Genomic DNA, 22348 nt, shown 5'->3' with positions numbered 1-22348 from the left:
CACACAGGGCACACTGAACAGCAGCTGCCAATCAGTGTACAGAATACAGATCTAACCAGGCCAATGGTCTGGTCCGGCTTTGTCTAGTGGCAGCTTCAGATCTATGTCTTGATTGACCAGAGAAGAGAGTGGGACAAAAGAAAAGTATATAAGCCACTGAAAGAGATATATTTTATCTCTTAACTCTCTGAAAAATTATTGTTTGTCTCTAGCCTCCGGGTAGAGGATAAGACAAAAAAGCACTTAAGGAGGGAAGCGAGACAGTTGGCCACCCAAAGTAGCAGCAATGGCATAATTTGCATCTGTGAGTCACTCTGTCAGATGTTTAATTGACCACATAGCAAAAGGAAAATTGGCTCCATTTAGGTCTGTCAGTGGAGGTTCCTATATTCATGTAATTTGATGCATAGTTAGATCACAGAACAACAGGGAGTCAACTGGAACAAGTATAGTGCACAATTGTACAAGAATATCATATGCAGGGAAACGCGGGCTGACTGGTTTGCTTGATGATGGTTTTTCCAAGTGTTATCATCAGTGCCTGCAAAATGCCCCAAGACCACTAGTTAACATGCATGACTCAAGGAAAAGAAGGAGGAGGTACACATCATTTCAGCAGAGCCTAGATTCAGACAGGAACTACACTTTGGAACTGAACCGCCAGCCAAACCTAACCACGGACATCATCCAATTACAGAAATCAGAGAGGCTTTGCTAACCACCATTAAGGCTTTCCATACATGGACGTCCCAATGCAACAGCATCTGGCTTAAAAAAATATTTGCTATTTAAATCATTCCCCAAAACCTGGATGTTTCAGTAGTACAGCCATTAGACCTGAAGGGCTTTTTCATGGCTGGCCATTTTAGTGGAACCTTGGCTTAATGCTTGATTTATGGGCTCTCATCAGGACACAAGAGCACCTTTCCTATAAGGAAAAGCTAAAGCATTTGGGGCTTTCTAAGTCAGGAGAAGAAAGAACACAGACTGGGGAATAAACATGAGAGAGATTAATAATATTATGAATAGGGCAGTGCTATTCAAACTGGGGTGTCGCAACACCCCAGCCTGAGGGCCCTGGTCTCTGCCCCCTTAAGGGGCAGGGGCAGCCTAGAGGCGGGGGGAAGGCAGTGGCCGATCCCCAGAATCGTGCCGCTCAGGGGGCTGCAGGGGCTTGGGTGCACTTACTCCCCGCAGCAGGGAAAGTGGATGCAGAGCCTTTCCCCCACCCCTGCTGCCTCCTCCTCCCGCCCCTGCAAAAACTTACTGGCTCTCAAACTCTCCCAGAGAGTTTGAGAACCACTGGAATAGGGTGTAGTGAAAGGATGGAGGCAAATTCCTCACTTTCTGTTACATTATAAAACTGGAACATGGGGTCTAGTACAACCAGATGAACCTTAACCCAATGAAGTTGATGGATGAAGGAACAACTACATCACATAAGACTTAAATGTTACTGCCATGATAGCTCAGTTTATATGTAACATCAGACTATGGTTTAAGCTCAAGCCTCGGGTTCACATGCTCCCCACTCTCTTCCCTTGCACGCTTCAATTCCCTTCCTCACTTTTGAAGAAACCTTGCATCCAAACAGGGCCAATGATGATTAACACAAACCACAGTTTGCCTGTAAATCAAAACTGGAAACCAGGGTTTGCATTCTGGCTTCCAATTCAGTGTGGGCGTGACAGCAGATCTACGAGACAGATTCCAGTGTCCTCCACAGTCCCTGGCCTCTCCTTATGGAATGGCCAAGCTCATTATCCAAAACAGGAGGAACTAGACTAATTTCCATATTTTGCATCGCTTTATAAACAAAGAATTCAGCTTGTGCCCTTGCCAAAATTTGGAGTCATTCAGGACCTAACCCTCGCTCCCCCACAAAAGCACATGCAACCCTGTCTAGGACAATGGGTTTATTGCACAAGAAGTGTGCAGTCATTGCTGCATTGTTTGCACTTTGGGGGCAGTGGGACAGTAGGGACAGTCCATACACCATATGCCCCTCCCAAACCACAGGGGTTTCCCGCCACCTACTGTTCCCAACTCTGACCAAAGCGATTCTTGGAGAATTCCCCCCCCCCCCACAAGTGATGTCATGTCATTTAGCAAAGGACAGGATAGCTGTCAGGAGTCTCCTGGAGAGTAATTCTGACATCTGGAGAATCCAGCTCAACCCTGGAAAGCTGGCAACCGTACTTCTGCCAGTGACAGCATCCCACTGAAATTTGAGCAACTGTGGCCAGACAATTGCCACAGCAGAGATAAAGGAATGGTTGGTGTTTGTCACATGCAGGGATGGATGTGGCAATGGCATGAGTGGAGGGCAAAAAGAACTACAATGGAGGGGCAAGGGTGGGCATGCACGGCTCGGCCTCATCTTGTCCTAGTTTCACCTCCATCACCACATGTCCTCTTGGCACAACATTAGAGCAAATGATTATTTTTTTTAACTTAATTCTAGCTGCAGGGAACTGAATTATGCAGTGTAATATGGTATTTTGGGAAGAGATTACAGGGGTGGTGGTAGATGGCAATGGAGGAGACACAGGAACAGTTGGCAAGCTAAAAGGAGAAAGGCCCTGGAGTAGGAGAGTGTTGGGAAGGGATGGGGAATTTGCTGCAGAATGACTCATAAGCTGATTTAATTTGACTCCACTTCCAGCCAAAGACGATGTCTGACTTTCCAAAGGGCTGGTCTTACCACATGCCTGATGTTTCCAGGTGGTAATGGCTGTTGAGGCTAAGTAATTAATAATCTAAAGCCACAAGCACTGTGCTGGCAAGCAGCAGAAAATTCTCAAATTTGCTGAAATTTCCAAGGTTGCAAATTTCTCCAAGGCAGCGTTCCATAGGCTTCCGCAACCGAGATGTGCCTAGTTCCTGAATTAAAACTGGAGGTACTTTCCCCTAATCTTTCCCTGTAAGAAAGGAACAGGATTGCCTGCATTCAGAGGAGCGTCCTGCTCTGGGCTTCTGTGTTTGTCAGAGGTTCTAGGTGTGTTCCCTGGTTGGAAGAGGACAAACCCAGAGAAGTGACTAGTGTGGAGACACACATAGACAGTGCTTATCCTCCGAGGGCAGGAATTACACTACTTCTCTGCACCGACTAGGTGAATCCAACAACAGAAACATAGCAGAAGTTATTTTGTCCCCCATGGAGACAGAGGCACCACAGCACTGCATCACATAGCACGGGATGGGGTGGCCTGGAACATACGAAACTGCCTCTGCATCAAGTCAGGCTATTGGTCCATCAACTTCAGTACTGTCTACAACAGTTGTTCTCAAACTTTGAGAGCCGCGACCCACTTCATGCTCTGCGATGGGTCATGAAACACTGCCCAAATCTGCCCCCCAAAGCCTTACTTGGAGTCCTTGGAGGCTGCTTCCAAGTCACACCAGCCTGTGACACATTCCCGTGGTCTCTGTTGGCCTGCAGAAGGCCTCAGAATGCTTCCCAGATGCGACTGGAAGCTACTCTCAATCCATGGAAGCAACTTCCAGCTTGCTTCTGCAACATCCTGTCATGTCTGGGAGGCATTCCAAGATCAGCAGAGGTCAAGGGAACGGGTAGGGCACCAAGGGAACGGGTAGCGGGCCAGCACAACCCAGAAACAGCCTTTGGGGACTCCAAGTAAGGTTTCTGGGGGCAGATTTGAACATTGTGTTGTGACCCACAACCACATATCAGGCTGCGACCCACAGGTTGGGAAATGCTGGTCTACACTGACTGGTGGTGGCTCTCCAATGTTTCAGAGAGGGGCTTTTTCCTCTGGCCTACCTACAGACACTAGTGATTGACCCTCAGATCTTCTGCCTACAATGTGCTTCATCTCTGATCTGCACTGGATGTAGAGCAGGATGCAGAGCAGAAAGCATTCCCCACTTAGGATCTGCCTAGGAGTATTTAGATACCCTCCCACCAAGCCAAGAGCCTTTAAATGCACAATGGTACACTTCAGCGGCATGCAGCTGTGTACATCTGCTTACATAAGCCTCCTATAATGGGATTCTAACATACATCAGTGCTTTATTTTTTTTTTTCCTTTGCAGGGCATTAGTTACCCAGTGCTCTCCTGGAGACACAGTACCATTCCACAGCTAAACTGGATTAGATTGCCTCTTGCTGGAAATTGCATCTACTGTTCACATAACACATGCTGTCAAAACAAGGCAGTATGACAGACCCTGGAAATCAGCCTAAAAGAAACCAGATGTTCAGCTAAACAAATGGACTAACACAAGTTAAATATTATTAAGAACCGGGCAGCTTAATGGATCTGACTTTCACTGATGGATCGTGCATCAATTTCTGTTTTGGTAGAGACAGATTATTTCCACTGCTGGCAGCAGACTTTGCTTACCAAGCAGACTACAGGTCACCAGCTTAGGCTCAGTCAGCATTTCCAGCTTCCCAATTTGCCCTGCATCACCTAGGATATCGGTCAAGGGGTATTCAAGTGTGGCAAAAAGCCTGGCTCAGAAAGCGACTGCTCCTGGCCATCAGCTTCAGGGAAATACATTCACAGTAATTTTCTAAATGGGTTAAGAGAATATTTGACATCAGCGTCCACAAATCCATATGAATGGATTGCAGCGGGCGAGCTCCACTGATCCAGTTCAAAATCAATGTCTAATTTAGAGTAATAATTAAGACAGCACAGGCGTTTAAACGTTAAAACAGTGGCATTTTTTGCTGCATTGCTTAGCCACTTTTTATGGAATGTAGTAGACAGATCTGAATCATGTCAGGTTGGAGGCAGGGTGAAAAGAAACAAAGATAAGCTACACAAAAGCAACCTAAAACCAGCATGAGGAGCCAAACCCCCAAATGAGCAGATCCACCCTAGGAAGGCAAAAAAGGAGCATCATGGACCTGCTCTGATGTATCAAGTTTTAGAAGCTTCCTTGATGGCCTGTCTTTCATTCCCTCTTTTGGGGCAAAGCAAGGTGAATCCCCACTGGCTATCGTTTAAGTCTCAGGTCCAAGACATGCTGCACATGTTAATTCGTGGCACTAATTCATATTAAAACTCCTACCTCTAAAACCCAGCAGGTGCATTTATTTATTACAGTATATATATATATATATATACTACTTTTCTTGTAGATTCCAAGCACCTTACTTATAGATTCAAGGCAGACTGATCCTAAACCCCTATTTTTCGATGGGGTTTTTACAAGTATTGTTCCATGACAGAGACTCGCAGAATCCTCCACTTCTCCAGATGTTTCCCTTCACAGTGCAATCACCATCCTGGCTTCTCAACCCTTGCACTTTCAAGTTCTTTCAGGCAGCTGCAAGTCAAGCCTCAGATGTTATCCTTCTTGCCAGTGGACACCCCTGCATTCCTTCACACTCCTATGCAGAGGTCTGTCAGCGGTTTACTCTCCCTTTGGTCTCCTATCCAAGGTTGCTAATCCTGTAGCTTTTTCCAGGCAAGGGGACAGCTCAACCTCCTGACCACAACTCCTGCCACACCAATCATGACATATGGTCATGCCACACCTAGTTTGGCCTCTTATGGTTTGTGAGAAGCACACAGAGAAAAAGATAGCATAGTTTCTCCTTCTGATGAGTTGCCTAGACTAAGACAGCAGATTTTGACACTTTTTACAGGCGGCCATGGCAGACAGGAGAAATCTATGACCCTGAGACACAAGGCATTGTCATCAGTGATGCCAGACTTTTCGCTTGAGCCATCTGTAGTTCCTCCTGGACCAGGTGATTCAGGGAGAAGAAAATATGTGCCCATCATGCGAGAATCCCAGTTCAAGCCCCACGCAGCCAGATGCTCCAGTTACCACTCCTTTGGCACACACTAGTCCAGATGCAGCAGTTTAATCCCCCCATTTGTCTCACTGAACGAGACTGTCAGATATCTAGGCATATGGCTGATGCAAATGTTAATTGGGGATTCCCTTATGGAAAGTATCCCTTATGCAATGAAGCCTTCCGGACACTTTCAAGAGTAATCCGCAGCTGCTTTTCCTTTGCAATGAACAGCATGAATGACAAGATGTAACCACAATCTGAACTAATAACAATAGACTTTTAAAGAGAGAGGCATGTTTGCTATTCAGCTAATGTCTGAAGTTTGCTTCTGAAGGCAGGAAACCAAATGAGTGAACACACCCCCCTGGCCGTCTTTCACATCTCTGTTGTCAAACGCTTATCTCCTCCAGGAAACTGATCTGACAGTAGGTGAATTCCTTGCAGAAATATTTGCAAAGGCTTCTTTTGTTTTGATTTCAAAAGTGAAGAGCCTCTACTAGGGTTGGTAAGACATTTCCACAAACAAAGGCACAAGCACTTCAGGAGGAGAGCAATTTCTCAATACAGCACTGTACAGAGTAACTGGCTCCCGTAGACTCACTAGTCTGGCAGAGAATGCTTGTAGTAAGAAGGAAATCACAAAACACTCAGCAAACATTTATCGCTCTGTTGTTTTGGTGTGTGGGGGTGGTGGTGGTGATGGTTCACGATCACCTTCACAACCTTAAATGGCTTTGCTCAGGATTCCTAAACGACCACCTCCCTCCACCATGAATGTGACAACCTTTTAAGATCAGCTTGGGTAAGGTGAGACCCTTAAACCAGGTAACCCTGCAGTTCCCAAACTCTCCCAGAGTTCAGGAACCACAGTAAGTCCTTGCAGGGGAGCCAGGAATGCAGTGATGTGATCCCCATGATCATGCTGCTGCCAGGGACTTTAATTTACTTACAGGAAGCAGCAGCTTCCTGGGGAGTTCAGGGAGCCCCACAGAAACTTCAGCTGGACTCCCCAAGCCTTGGAGAATGTCAAAACAACAATTGCGACCCACTTCCAGTTTTGCAATCGCAAGGGGCTTTCTTTTATTTACAAGATGCAGCAGCAGCCTCCCAGGACTGTGGGGAGCTCCATGGAAGCTTCCGCAGGAATCCCCAGGCCTCGGTGAATGTCAAAATTGCAACTGCAAACTGGAAGTAGGTCACAATCGTTATTTTGACATTCTCCAAGGCTTGGGGAGCCCTACAGAGGCTTCCATGGAGCTCCCTGCACACCTGGGAGGCGGCTGCTGCAGCATCTCATAAATAAAAGAAAGCCCCTGGCAGTGGCGCAATCCTGGGGATCATGTCACTGCATCCCCCCCGCCCCTTAAAGGGGCAAAGGCAGAAGTCTTGAGGCTGGGGCGTCACAACACCCTAGTTTGAGAACCTCCTAGGTAACCCTTAGCCAATTTTCAGCAGCTTATTTCCTGAGTAAGACGCACCCTGGCCCTTCAGCAAGAATTGGGTTACAGGACCCAACTGGTGCCTTGGAAATGGCTGACAAATCAATCCCAAATAATCTTGCAACTCAACTAGGCTAGTAAACAAAAGCAGAGGCATCACTTGATGCCCCCCAAACCAGATCTGACTGGCTGCTTGCTTGGGGCTTCTTAGTTCAGAACAAGACAATTATGGGGGCGTTTTAAATAATGTGGAGAAAGAGGGCTTCACCCTTTCTCATAAGGCCAGAACTTGGGTCACCCACTAAAAGCAACTGGCGCAGATTGGAGGGCAGGCGAAAGAAAGCCTGCCCTTACACAACGCATCATTAACTCACAGAATTGGCTGCCACAGAGGTGGGCATTGATCTAGATGGTTTCTAAAAGGGAATTAGGCACAGTCACGAAGGGGAAAGAAATCTATCGGCAGCCATTAGCTGTAATGCCTAGATGGACGCTCCATGTTCAGGAGCAGGATGCCAGCGAACACTAGGTGATGGGGAAGAGCAGCAGCAGAGAGCTGCCTTCCTGTGTCTCATCCCCCCAGTTGGACCGATAAGCGGCAAGATGGGGAGGCAGGACAAGAGGCAGACTAGACAAGTCTTTGACTCCTAGAGAGAAACAGCCTCTTCTGTTCCTGCCTAGTCATTTGCAGGAAATTCTTATGAGTCAAAATGAGCAAGCATATGGGCTATATTTGTGAGCCTGACTTCATCAACAACAACAGACTTCTACTTAATTAAACCATGTAATTTTATCATCATCATCATCATCATCTTAAAAAAAACACGATATGCCAATACAGGATTCTGATCTGAAAAGACACACTTTTTCCAAAAGGATCAGGATTTGTCGCAAGTACAGAGCAGCACGCAATCCTATGTATTTGTTCCAAGAAGTCTTTCCCTCCTGTCACCTTCTCTCTCATTCTGTGCAGGCAGGAAAGAGTCTTGTGATTACACCCCATTGATTTCTGAAGCTGGAAATAAATCTGCCATAAATCTTGGGGAAAAAATCAACAGAGAAATTTTTTAGGAAAAGTCCAGCCAAAAAGAGATCCAGGTTGAAGCTTTGTGGCAGCACTACAGGAAGCTAAGCCAAGGGTACCTCCAGAATCCTTTTCTCCCCTGAGAAGTACAGTTCCTTTAAAAAAAAAGAAAGAAATGGGGAGGGGAGGGGAGAACAATCTCTGGCATGAGCCCAAAACTGTTTAAAAATGGCTGGAGGCTTAGAGGAGCCTTACCCTGGCTGAGGTCATTATTTACTCTGCCTGCATGCTTTCCTTCCTGAAATTTTAATGAGAGGTTTTTAGCGACAAAAACCAAAGAGATTACAGGCTGTCCCATAAGTCATCCATATTCTATTTATTTAAAGGGAAGGGGAAAATAAAAGGCTTCCCAAACCCTGAAGCTGCGTCAGAGAAAGAGCATTGGAATTAGATGGAATTAGATGCTAGGGATGGCTGCAGGGGAATGGCAGAGAGATCACCCACAACTCTCTCACACACTAGAGCTTGCTGATCAGGTGCTGGCAACAAGGTGGGTGGCTGTCTGGTCCCCACTTAGCTGTTGTGCGGGCAATACTATATGCACACACTGCTCTATACATGGAACAACTTCATCTGTTCAAACGGCCTGAGAGAAAGCAAAAACATGTGATAATCAAATATTTGGATAAATGGAGTAGGCTATTAGACCAGACTCATGGATAAATACTAAAATAAGTTACCAGCCCACATAAGTACACACACAAAATGCTAGCAACCAGCTGGCCTGCATTTACTCTGCACTACTGGGAAGTTCCTGCATATCACCACTGGGAGGGTGGGGCCATCATAGTGGTCCTTCCCACCTGGCTGGCACCCTGCCCAGATGGAAGGTAGAGAAGAATCACTGCTGATCAGGTAGAGAAGAATCACAATAGGTCCCACCCATGGGGTTGTGATACCCACACATTCCCTTAGCACAGCACTAGAATCATGGGGAAGCAACACTTGCGCCACAGGGGCACGTGTGGATAAGTGTGCATGTGAGAAAAAGGGAGGGAGGAGGAAGCATAGATTGGGTCTAATTACATGCAGTTATCATTTTTGGAGAGGTAACTGGTCTGATCTTTGACTGAAGCTTGATCATCTAGGGTTTGGGACAGCTGCTCTTTTGTGTAGATGTACCTAAATCCAGTAGGGGAGGGGCTGCAGCTCAGAAGTAGCTTGCTTTGCCATGCAAAAGATATCAGGTTTAATCCTTGGCATTGTCAGGTAGGGCAAGGAAAGACCTTGTTGGAAATCCAGCTGTGAAGACAATCCTGGCATGGGAAAAGACAGCTTCATAGCACAGAAATGTATAACTCTATCAACATTGTTTCTTATGCTTTCTGTAAGCAGTAGGAGAACGGTAATTGAGAAGCAGTGGGGTGGGTAACTGGAAGAGGTTTGACTGACAGGCAATGTCTGGGGCAGAACAGGGGGTGCAGCTCGATCACCACCATTTTGGGGAAGTACCAGCTGCTGTCCCCATAATGCAATGGAGTCCTTAGTAGAGGTCCAACCCAGCGCTCCAACTTGTGTACTCTGTGTGTGTGTAAACTGTGTCACTTAGTTTACAAGAGGCAAAGGCAACAGAACACCTGAGCTCACTTTAACACAGACAGTGCTCCATCACTTTCCCTACACTGCGGAACAAGCTTGGTCTCGCAACAGCGGTGGTGTGTGTCACAGGCAACCCAAACACAATGAGCACGGATGCACGCTAAAACTATTAAATTAAAAATTAAAGCAACACTTTATAGTCTTCTAATGGCTTAGTTATACACATTAGCTTGTGTAAGCTCTGAGGAGACAAACCCTGAAAGGAACATTAACTAGACAATAAAGTAAGTAAGTGTTTCAGACATGCCTCTGAGGAATGCTGGCAAAGAGGAGGGAAGGTGGAAGGGAAAAACATGCAGCTCTTAAATGCTGTCAAAAGGAAAAGACACATCTTATGCTTCACATATTGGGCGGGGGGGATTGGCAACTTGGACTGACACACTTTTCCTTTCGGCCTCCTTAAAACAAGAAGCCAAACCATTGCATTTTTTCATTCTCTCTAAACTCTGGTGTAGCTGTGAATGGAGTTGTTTAAGCTTGGTTCACTTCTGAATAAAGAACAAAAAAGGGGGGAAGATTATTTCAAGGGGCAGAAAAGACCCCAACTACTTAGTGCTTTTCAGACATTGTCACTCTTTTTTCTGGAGTAACTGCAGTTCTTTACAAGGAGGGACCAGAACTCTTGCACAGCCTCTCAGGATATTTTGAGAAGATGCAGGGGAGTCTGGGGGGAAGGAGAGCATCTGCTCTGGACACAAAAGGTCCCAAGTTGAATTATTGCCAGCACCTCCAGGCAGGGCTTCACAGGACCCTTCTTGGAAATTCTGGAGAGCTGCTGCCAGTCAGTGTCGACCATACTGAGCTAGAGGGATCAATGGTCTGGTTTGCTCCAAGGAACTTCCAAGGAGAAGGTTCTGGTTTTTCCTCAAAAGAACTGAATTAAGAGCCACCTGACATCATACTGAGAAAGGAGGGCAGCTTCTCTGCACCTAGAGATCCCCTTTTTATTCCTTCCCATCTTCCTTCAATCCTGGGAAAGGGTCCATAGTCAGCATGGCGCATCTAACTTGGTCCAGTTTCTTTGTACACACTTGACTGAACACAACAGCATGGGGGATGCACATGTATATAAATGCACAATAAATAAATGCTGCTCTCTCTCCCACTACAGTTCTCCAGTGGGACTACTTGTCTGAATAGTCTCCTGCAGTGGATAGAGACTCCCTCTTAATTCTGTTTCAACGGATGCTGCTACTCAGCAACCAGAAAATAAAGGCGCAGACCCTGAATTTAATGTATGAAAACCTTATCTGATTTTGGTTTTATGTGCAAATTATTCACTCTGTTTGGAGCTGGTAAGTCTACCACCATATCTGTTCTGTCAATCAGCCATTAATTCTAAACTGGTCACCCAAGTTAGGCAAATGTCACTTTTTCCATTTAACACAGGCTTTCAAACAAAGATTTAAGTTTGGTTCCAGCTGGCGGGGGATTCGTTTCATCCAGTTTTTGGGTGGCTAGGTGGTATCTTGAGGGCAAGCTGAAGCCAAGGTTTAATGGTACCATAACATAGTGTGTGGGAAAGGGGCCAAGGCCAGGAAAGAGTCTTTCCTGCCATTGTTACAATTGAGAATAGATTCTAGACCAAGAGTGCCACCTTGTGGAAATCTCAGCTCCTGTTAGCCTACACAGAAAAGGTGAAAGGGAAAAGATTGTTGGCTGTCCACCTAAATATACATGGGCTCCCCTGGGTGCAGGGTCAGTACAAGAGCTGCCATCGGCACAGTGACACACCTTCACACATCAGAGAGCCATGGGGGGGGGGCTTAAAACTATAAGACGTCCGTAAGAAACAATAGAACCATGTAAAGCTTCATGGGGGGGTGAGGGGCTAAGACAGAGAGATAATGGCTTGCCAAGGATACCTTGGGAGTCCTCCTGAAAGTCTGCAGACATGGCAAAATTCAAACTAGGAAATAATCAGATCATTGCACACACCTGCAGGTACTGTGTTGCACTATTTTGGCTTCTATCAGGCAACTAAGACATTAGAAACATGAACTACAGCTGTGCCCTTCTTACATTTCAGCAGAAAGACTCAACTTATACATCTACCAGGTAAACACAGGGAAAGGTATGAGGAACCTGGCTTACTCTTGGTTCCCTACCCAGGAAAGCCATTAGCAGTAAGGGAGGTATCCAAATGATGCATAGCATTTAGTGAAACCTCAGTACTATCCAGGAGATCTGGTCCAGTCTGCATAAACAGACTGACAGAGAAAGGCAATACATCTGCTGACGACCACTTACCATTCAGCTCTGGAGGAAGATAAAGGCGGTAGGTGCTGTAGATATCATTGGTCATCTGGAGCTGCAGCTTTGTATGTTTCTTCAGGAGTTCAGAGATGTTCTCCTCCTGGAAAGGAGTCTTCTCCAAAATCACAACAGCATCCGTCCCATCCCCAGAAGCACTATTCACCTGGAGATACAAGAGGCAAGAGTTGTCTTGATGGTTCAATCAAGGCTAGCCTATGCTGCTGTTCTGTTTCCAACTAGCTAACTCTAATTCACAAGCAGGGGACAAGCATGAAAGACAGTCCCTGTTCATCCCCAGCAGCTGGTATCCACTGGCATGCTCTCTCTGACCATGTAGGGTTCACTTAGATAACATGGCTAATAGCTGCTGACAGACCCAATCTGTCAAAACCTCTATTAAAACTATCCTCATTAGTGGTGAACACCACACTCATGTTGGTTCAAGCATTCTATGTCCAATATTATTAGGAGGAACCAAAATGGCAACAGGATTGACCTCTGAAGCATGTTCTGCTGCTACTGCAAGGTAATGTCAACATGCTTATTAGCAGAAAGCTCAAGACATTGAAAAGAAACTGTTCCCTAAAGCACGTTGGGAAAAATTGCACCTCTAAGTGGATGGAATTGCCAGGGCCATATGCAGTGCCAACCATTTCCAGCAATAAAGTGTGCCTATCCTGAAAGCTATCACAGGGCCCAGAGCATCAGTGTAGCTGCTGGACATACCCAGCCTGCGCATGAAGGAGATAACAAGTACTAGCTCATAAGTTGTTGTACTAGTACATGTTAGAAGATTTCTGGGTATAGAAGAACAGCACTGTATGAATGGATGGAACTGTCCTTTCCATGGATCCATCTACATGTACAAAACTCAGAAGTAAACATGCTTTATGAGCAGAGATGTGGAGGGATCCAACCAACTCTCTGGCTATTTCACAGAAGCTTCCTTGCCTGATCACCTGGATATTATGTGTATTCCTCACAGCAGGCCAAGCATGTTGCTCCTTTGAAAGCCCAAACTGGTTTCACTGGTTAAGTAGATTTGTACTTAATTCCACTTTTCTGGGTGCAGAAGTATATATTTAAGTTCACATGCCCACCTGTCCATAATCAGATTCTGAACACCACTTAACAGTCATATAGCATTTTCAGCACGCAAAGTGCTTCACATAGATTGTTTTATTGTAATCCGTACAACAGCAATAGCATACAGAAGGACAGTATTATCATCCCCATACTGTAGGGGAGATGAAAGCAAGTGGTTTGTTAAGGTGACTTACAGTCTGATTGTATGCATGCCTACTCAGAAGCAACTCCCAATATAGCCTATATAGGGCTTGCTCCCAGGTAAGTGTGGACAGGATTACAGCCTTAGTTAATTCACAGCAGAGGCAAGATCTGAACCAGGTTCTTCCCAATCTGTAGTTCAATCTTTTAACTGCTGTGCCACATCAGCTCCTACATAAGAGTCACCCTTGCTATAATCCACTGCATGACCATCTATATCTATTAAGTTCAACCTTGGCTATTCCAACAGGAACATACTGTATTACCAGCTAGTGCGTACTCCAGTTTATGGTTCCACCACCCCTTTAGTCGATTCACCTCCCTCAACACTCCAAGTTTGACCTAGAAAGTCTCATCTAAGCCCTTCGGAAAAGCCATCCATCTAGAGTTTACATGCTACTTGGAAATTATAGAGATGCCTTGCAATTTCTGGATACTTCATCATGTGCCTCAGTTATCTCAGAGCGGATTTACAGAGGACTATAAAAGCACTAGCCCAACTGTATCCCTGCACTCAGGAAGACCTGCCTTCTCAACACTGTACAGCTGTAAATGTTGAATTAAAAAGGAGTGCTTGCAAATTTCCCATTTTTATGGCTGTTGAGTGACAAGTCCATCTATCTTATTTACAGCCTCAGAGTTAACAGCTAGTTTGCAATTCAATTCCACTTTAAACACTAAACATGAAAAACTGATCTCCAGGCTAAAAGCAATAGATATGCTAATAAGAAAAATAATCTCAGCCTCAAGATGCATATCCAGCACTTTTGTCAGATGGAACAATTGCAACCTGTGCCCCCTCCCCATCAGAAATTCCCCCCACGACACAGTGCAATAGGTTTGTCCTCCATACCACTCATTTATCCTAAAGGGTTGCTGCAGCTCATCGACCCACACCTTCAATCCTAAATCCCAACAACTGCCGCAACCAGCTGAAAGATGTTCGATGAGGGGACAGATACTCCTCATTAGATTGCCCTTGGAAAGGGGACTGGGGCCAAGCTACACAATGCATTCAACACAGAACCAGAGTCATTGCGTAACTTTTCTATACTAATCAAGAATCACAGGAGTATTCCAATGCAGAAGATTGCATGACGACTTTAAATTTCTTGCACCTATTGTGTCTCAATTCAGATTGGTGGCCCCACTCCCAGTTATTTCCACCAGGAGGAAAGCAACCACTGGTGGCTGCAGGGGGATGATTGGACCATGGGGAGGAAATGGTCAAAGCTTCCCAGCCCCACCTCACAGGACCAGTCTGAATCTCCCTGCCTCCATTTAGCAAAGGAAAGTTAAGTGTATCAGCTCCTCTGCTGTGCTTAATGTACAGGTTGGTCCATAACAGGCAGGGTTTCCTTTCTCTTACATTAGGAGAGAACACAAGTACCACTGGGGTGAACAAAAAATTTCCCTCCAGGTCAGATGGCTCAGTGCACTGACAGGTGGTCTTCATCAGCATGCAGGCTCATTTAAATAGCGTGAGATGGCTTATGCAGGTCTTTGCCAGTACATGCCTGATGAACACCTACCTGCTGCTTGGGGTAAGCCTGCATTGGTGGGTGTTTTGGGGGGGGAGAACAGGAAACAATTGATGGGTAGATAGTTGTGCCTCACATTACAAGGTTGGACAAGTCATTCATCTTCCCTACCTTCGTTATTCTTCCAACTCCTCTCTCACTTCTTCCTGAAACCCCCAGTATGTCTTGCCTAATGCCTAGCCAAACCTGACCTCCAGCAGCATCAGTCTTCATCCTTCCATCATGTTTTTTCTTCCAAGAGTAGAACCAGGGATCACCCAAGGAAAATGATCAGTGGGAGATTCAGGATGGACAAAAGGAGGCACTTCTCGGAACAACAGGTAATCAGGCTGTGCAAAGTACTGCCACTAGGTGTAGTGATGGCCATTAGCTTAAATAGGTTTTAAAAGGGAATGGGATAAAGTCCAAAGAGCAGGTCTATCAACAGCTGTTAGTCATGATAGCTATGAGCTACTGCAAGGTTCAACTGCAGTGTTCCTCTGTATCCCATGTCAAGAAGCAATAGTGGGTGCACAGTATGCCTTTTTCTGCTGTTTGCAGGTTTCCTAGAGACAGCTGGTGGGCCATTGTGGGAAGGAGAATGCTGGACTAGATGGACCTTTTGCTTGATCTAGCAGGGCTCTTCTTATCTATTGCTCTCCCTAACCAGCGGAAGTACTTGCACTACTTCTTAGGGATTTTTCTAAAGTTTGAAATTCTTTATCCAAGCAATCCAAATTCTGGAATGAATAGTTTGCAAATTTGCAAAGTTTCTTACTTTGCATCATTTAGTCTGCCATAATATTCTTAATTATTATTATTGTGTAATAAATTCTGGTTTTGCTAATAACAGGAAGGGTTTCGGTGTGAGCTAAAGTCCCATCTTTCCAAAAACCACTCCAAATGGAAGGCTTGAGAGAAGAATGTGGACAGAGAGCTGCAAAACAGGGTTTCCTCCTTCAAACACCTGAGAAAACGAAAGGAAAAAGATCAGATCTGCTGCTCCCCCTGCAACTTCCAGCCTTGCAAAAAGCTGGAACAGAGTGAAGATCTGCAGAAGGGAGGTGCCACACTGCAACTCAGCACTGACTGAAGCAGACAAGGATTCCTTTCTTTCCCACCAGCAGACAGATAAGTGCCCGCAATCAAAGAGGAGTAACATTATTCTAATAGCAGCAATAATTGTACCAATTGCAGTTATAACTTATTTCCCACAACAACTATAATCAGTTCTGAAAGGCAACTACATAAAACTGATGGTGCTTAATTAGACCAGTGCTACTTAGCTTTGTAGATGGTGCCTCAGAGTCTCTCCAACCAAAGTTATATTCAGAAATAAATAATATCTACTTGTGAAGCAACAAAGATGGAAAATCATACATTTTAGATGCTAGCAAAGCACCATGTGCTCATGGCAGCTGGGTGACCTGCAGGGAAGATGCTAAACATATGCCCCCCCTCCCAGTACTTCTAAAAGTTCCAAAGGATAGATGCCACTGATTCCATCTAATCTAGGCAGCCGTGATGGCAGCAGAGAGGCCTGCTGGACTGGGAGAGGATTCTGAAGAACATCTGTCCTCCAGTACCCACCACCGTTCAGGGAAACTCTGCTGCTGTCACCATATTGTTTGATACCAGCTGGTATTCCTGACGCATCACTGGGAGGACAATACGTCCAGGGTTATTATTGGTAACCCGTACACAAAACAAATATTGCCATATACGGTAAATAAAAATAAATTTGGAAATTGCTGATCTATGGGAAGAGCGGACCCAGCCTATATTAGGTTTGGTCTACATTTAAACCTGAATCCTAAATGCATTTGTGTGGAAGCAAATTCCAGTTATTTCGATGAAGAGTTCTCCAAAGAAATAAGAGTAGAATCATGGCGTTGGTTAGCAAATTGCTAATCTTTGTGGAGTAGCAAGCAAACAGCACAAACCATCTACTTTTATAAAATCAGGTGGTCCCTACCTGATCGCTGTTTTACTTTAATGATACAACAACAAAAACATGTATTTTATTCCAAACATTAACAAACCTAGCATAACATTTTCAGTATTCACTGGTAACATTCTGCAATCAGATTTCAACGCAAGACAAACACCCCACTATCTGGTGTAATGTTCACACACAATACAACTGGTCCCAGGACACAGGATGCAGCCCCCATGTTGAAATTAAGCTGGACTGGGGCTGATCAGTACCTGGATGGAAGGCTGCCAGCAAACGAATAGGTAAACACTAGAGTTCCATCATGGAATAAAGGCATGACTTAAATAAAAATAATAACCACTATTTTAAATAAGGGTAATTTCAAAGTATGCTAATAATTTTGCTGGATTTTTTTCTTAGGCTGACTCTGACAAAACATCAGATGCACTCTTATTTATTTGTCAAGTGCTGAGATTATATGGCACCTTTCAAAAACAGAAAAGATCCTTCTTCCCAAGAATTTACAATGAGCCAACAAAGTGGAAAGAGAAGGTTAGAAAGGAAAGGACAACAAATCCGTTGCATGTACTTACAGCCCAAATACATTTAGGAATATTTATTAAGGGGATATACATCTTAAACACTTATGATACTCATGACATCACTGGTGCTATTCTGGATGCAAGCGGAAGATATCTGCATGGCCAGGAAGTTTGCAAAAAAACCTCACCAACAAAAAACACCCACATTTAAATTAGCTTTAGCCCACTTAAATTCATTTTGAAATTATGCTGAGATAGGATTTGGAACCCAAATTGAGATAGAAAATTATGGCACATGCTGCTTTGGATAAAGAAAACAGTCATATAGCACCTGAAAGACCAAGCAATTTCTTTCAGCTGGATCTTTCTGGAGAGGCAGTCCACTCTGACAACCAGTGGCGTAGCTAATGATTGCATAGCCCAGTGCCAAGCTCAAAATGTTGCCCCGGAAGTGATGTCACTACTGGAAGTGACATCACACCCAGGCTTTTTAAAAAGTGAAAATTGGGAGGACTGCACCTCCTTCCCACAGCATTCACCCCCCCACTTGTTCTGCTGCCTCCCCCCAGTCAGCGGCATAAGCTAAGGCATCTATCTGCTACCTGGGGTCAAAAAAGATTTTGTAGCACCCCCAAATGATAAAATCAAATTTAATTAAGTAAATAAATAAAAAGATTTTGGTTCCATGCTGTATCATAATAACATCTCATTGGTACTCAGAACAATCAGACTCATAGGTCAGTTTGGAGTTAAGCAAATTCCATTTTTGTTCCACACAAGACAGTTGTGTTTTCATTTTCTGGTTAATTAGCCATAACTTTTGATAGAATACAGTTTAACAGTATTCTGCATTAAATTACCTTTCCAATGATATATAACATGGTGGTATTATTTATACATACCAAGATTTTCACAATTTTGGTCACTAGTGTCAAGCTCAGCTTGTTGCCCCCCTAACGCTTGATGCCTGGTGCAGCTGCTACCCCTGCACCTCCTTAGCTACGCCACTGATGACAAATGTAAATCATCAGATGAAATAAGCTGGTCTTGAAGGTGCTATAAGATTCTTCCTTGTTTTTACTGGGACAGGCTAACACTGAGGCTGCTTTGGCATTACTGTCTGCATTCCCCCTTCCAGGGAAATTGAGAACTACTCCCTCCCCCATGGCATTTCAGCAAGGGCTCAAAACATCCCTGCTTCGTCTGTTGTTGACTGCTGAGTGGATACTGGTCCTCTGCACCCCTGAGATATTACTGTGGCCTGGCTGCTTACCTGGACTTATTTCTTCCCCCAGTGGCTCAGCAGTATGGGTTAAGTCCTGCTTTGTTTTTTATGTTTCACTGTGTCATGTTAAAATGAATGTTTTCAATGCTTTGTTTGATGTTTTCCCCCCTTCTTCTTATGTTATGATACTTTGTGCATAGTATACATTTCAGATGGCACAATCCTAACCAGGTCTACTCAGAAGGAAGTCCTATTTTGTTCAATGGGGCTTGCTCTAAGGTAGATATATAGATAATGAGGAACCCTGTGTGGGCCAACAAGCTTACAAAAAACAAAAACATTACCCTTTATACTAACCCCTTTACATTCTTTTTTAAAACAACTAGGAGTCCAATCCTTTGCAAGTTTACTCAGAAGTAAGTCCCATTACAGTCAATGGGTTTACTCCCAGGAAAGGGTGCACAGGACTGCATCCTCAGTGCAGGGCTTAGATTGCCAGGACAGCAGCAGCACAGCCGCCTCCCCTCCCTGCTCAGCTTCTCTCCAGCACCAAACTCCCTTTTCCTGCAGCTACAAGAGGGTTTCTACCCAGAGGGGCGGGGCCAAGGGAAACCTTCAGTTCTAGCCACGCCCTCTCGATTTTGATTGGCTGCAGACTTCCAATAATGAATTGGTGCCGGGCGCACCTTGGTTTTGATTGGCTGGTGACATCCAGCCAGCCCCACCCCCTCACGTCTCAATGGCCAGGCACTTTAGTTTTAGCCACGCCCCCTTCACTTTGATTGGCTGAAGAATTTCAGATCTAGTCCACCCCCTCGACGTTGATTGGCTGGAAACTTTTCGTTCTAGCTCCGCCTCCTAGCTTTTGATTGGCTAGAGCCGGCACCAATAACCCACCATGATTGGTCCCGGTACCTGTCCATGTAAGAAAACGGTTTTGTCCCGCGCAGACTCCCTGAGCACCCTCCGCACCGACATCTCCGACAGAGGGAAGCCGGGGGCGGTGTCGCTTCCCTGCTCGGACACAGCAACCCCGTTCTCTCCGTCCGCCGCCTCCTCCTCGCGTCTCCTCTTGACGGAGTCCGTCATCGCTTTGGGGTGAAGCTGGCTGGGGAGCAGGGCAGGAAACGGCGCGCATGCGCAGTCGTGTCGCTTTGTGAGCGGCTGACGGATGGCGGGAAGCAGTGCGCATGCGCAGTTGCTTCGTGAGGCTGTGGAGAGGGAAAGGGCGGGAAATGCTGCGCGTGCGCAATTGCTTTGCTCTGTGGCTGACGGGAGGGCGGGAAGCACTGCGTACGCGCAGTTGCTTCGTGATGCTGCGGGAGGGGAAGAGCGAGAAACGGCGCGCGCGCGCGAGCAATTGCGTCGCTTTGTGAGAGGCTGACGGCGCGCCTGCGCCGTCGGCCTCCCACTGTTCCCGTCCGCACCAACTGAGATCCGCGCCCTCTGCTGGCTGGAGGTCGCAGCAGGCGAGTCAGTGGCGGGGGAAGGAAACCGTGCATGCGCACAGCGGCGCCAAGGCGTCACTTCCGGCCTTGTTAGCTAGGGAGGTAGGGCGGAAGTGCGTCGCAGAGAGCGCCACAGCCACTTCTGGCTCAGCAGCCTGCTGTCGTCTGCTTACATTTTTATTTAAATTAATACATTAATATATATATAGAAATCATTTTGCAATTATGATACATCATATATATATATATGATATAATTTATTATATATAAGATAATATGATATTATATATGATTATATTAATATATATTATATGGTTATATATGATATATGCATATTATATATTATGTATTAATTTTAATAAAAATTTAAGTAGACTAGGTATATGTATACATAAATGTGGCGCAAGGACACAGCCCTGCCTGACCCTCTTTCAACAGATGTGGGGTGAGAAATAGCTCCATTTTTTTTAACATGTAAGGAGTTTCCAGTATATAAATTCATTACTAGTTTTCACAGCCTGTACAGCGTTCACAGCGTTAATGAGAGCAAGCGCAATTACCCCAAGTGAATTCCGTTCTCCTTGCAGCAACTGTTGCCCTGCACATGCTCAATCTCAGCTGATCTCGGAAGCTAAGCAGGGTCAGGCCTGGTTAGTACTTGGATGGGAGACTGCCTGGGAATACCGGGTGCTGTAGGCTTATACCTTAGTCTTTCGAGACTGAAGGTTGCCAACCATTTCACAGCCTTTAAGCACTTGGGATAGTTCCGTCTGTATTAATGAGCGTAAAGAAGGTGCCCACTGGATGGCGCCTGTCTTCAAGTGCTCTGCAGGAACTGCATCTATCCCAGGAGAGTTCCTCAATCTAAGCCTTACTCAGCGTTAGGACTGCAAGTAACAGGTCCCCACTCAGCCAACGGCGCAAGGCAGATCTCAGAGTTCAGAGCTGGTTCACGTTCCTGCTTCTCGAAAGGTTTTTTAAAAGGTTCTTCTCAATTTGCCACACATACAGATGATCCAATGACACATTTCGGCTTCAACGCTGGAGTAATTAGTTGCCAAAGAGATACACCAGACTTCTTGTTGGCTGCCGCGATTATCCTATCCCATGTGGATCTCGTAAATTGATGCTTCTTTGTTGTGATATATGCCCCAGGCCTATAGGAATTTACAGGCTGGATCGTCCTGGATACATACCATGTAGCCCTGTTGCATCATGGGATTGGCTGATGCAATGGCAGGGATGATGCAATAGCCTGCAATACCATGTCACAAGACTGTGAGTCCCACTGTCACCAGATCATACGCTGCTTCCCATTGGCCGGTGCCAGTATATAGTTGAGCCTGTACATGCTGCTGTATGGGAGATGTTATGTGGAGTGTCTGCGGGAAGCTACATCGGTGGAGCTGGTGACTGGAGATTGTGGAAATTGCTGTCTTGCTTTGCTGCCTTAGCACTGTACATATTGTACATACTTCAAGTAAAGGACATCAGGTGGTGGAGCACTGCTGTGTCTGCCTCATTATTTCCCGGGAGCTACTGCCTGACCTTGGGTCTCTGGAGCAGCAGTACTTCTGCATACTCAACAGTTTTCAATAATGCTTTATAGATTCAGGGACCTTTTATTGGCATAAAATAAAACCTAAAAACATAATGCTTTATATTTCCTTCTAGCTCGTAGCAAGGAGTTACATGCATGTGGTATAACATTTTCCTTAAAAAATTTATAGTCTTATCCATTGATTTTTTGCTGTCCTACAATCGTTATCAAACCATCTCTTTGTCTGCCAACAAGTTTTTGAGATTCTTCTATTTCTCTCTTAAGATAGTAAAATAGGATTAAACATTCTAAAGAGTGATAACATATTTTTGGATATTATAGTTATGTCTGATCCAAATAAAATTTCTTTTTTAAGTTCTTGTACCTTTGCTGCACAAATAATTTCTTTGGCAGCTTCAGCGGTTTTGGTTGTCCATTTCTGCCTTAAAGGTAGCATCTAAGTTTTCGTTTGACCAGTATTGGAGTATTACACATCTTCAACTTGCACTTTAATGGAACTAGAAAGATGATCACTTATTGCATGATCATTCACTGTAAAGTTCAGTACTTTAGGAAAATTTACATCATCGATCAACATATAATTAGTGACATTAGCTCCTCGTGTTGAGATGAAGGTATAATCAGGTATAATTAGGAAGCGGTACTGCACTTCCTAGACTTCTTTAAACTAAA

At 45.1% G+C, this 22348-nt stretch overlaps 1 protein-coding gene across 2 annotated transcripts in view; it reads right to left on the bottom strand.

Annotated features, from left to right (window-relative positions):
- DCPS (decapping enzyme, scavenger) overlaps window positions 1-19831 on the bottom strand; it is a 39773-nt gene extending 19942 nt beyond the window's left edge. Inside the window, exons 1-2 of one of the 2 annotated variants that reach the window (XM_066639511.1) lie at window positions 19565-19831; window positions 12152-12320 (exon numbers count right to left, since the gene is read on the bottom strand). In XM_066639511.1, coding sequence (XP_066495608.1) covers window positions 12152-12320; window positions 19565-19756 — 361 coding nt within the window. In that variant the 5' untranslated portion in view covers window positions 19757-19831. The remainder of the gene's footprint in view (window positions 1-12151; window positions 12321-19564) is intronic. The other variant, XM_066639512.1, reaches the window with a different exon arrangement.
- Between the last annotated feature and the right edge of the window lie 2517 nt (window positions 19832-22348).

The sequence above is a fragment of the Tiliqua scincoides genome, chromosome 11 (genome assembly GCF_035046505.1).
Source record: "Tiliqua scincoides isolate rTilSci1 chromosome 11, rTilSci1.hap2, whole genome shotgun sequence".
Classification (NCBI taxonomy): Eukaryota; Metazoa; Chordata; class Lepidosauria; order Squamata; family Scincidae; genus Tiliqua; species Tiliqua scincoides.
The sequence above is the reverse complement of the archived record's forward strand: the minus strand, read 5'-3'. Positions and strand labels throughout refer to the sequence as shown.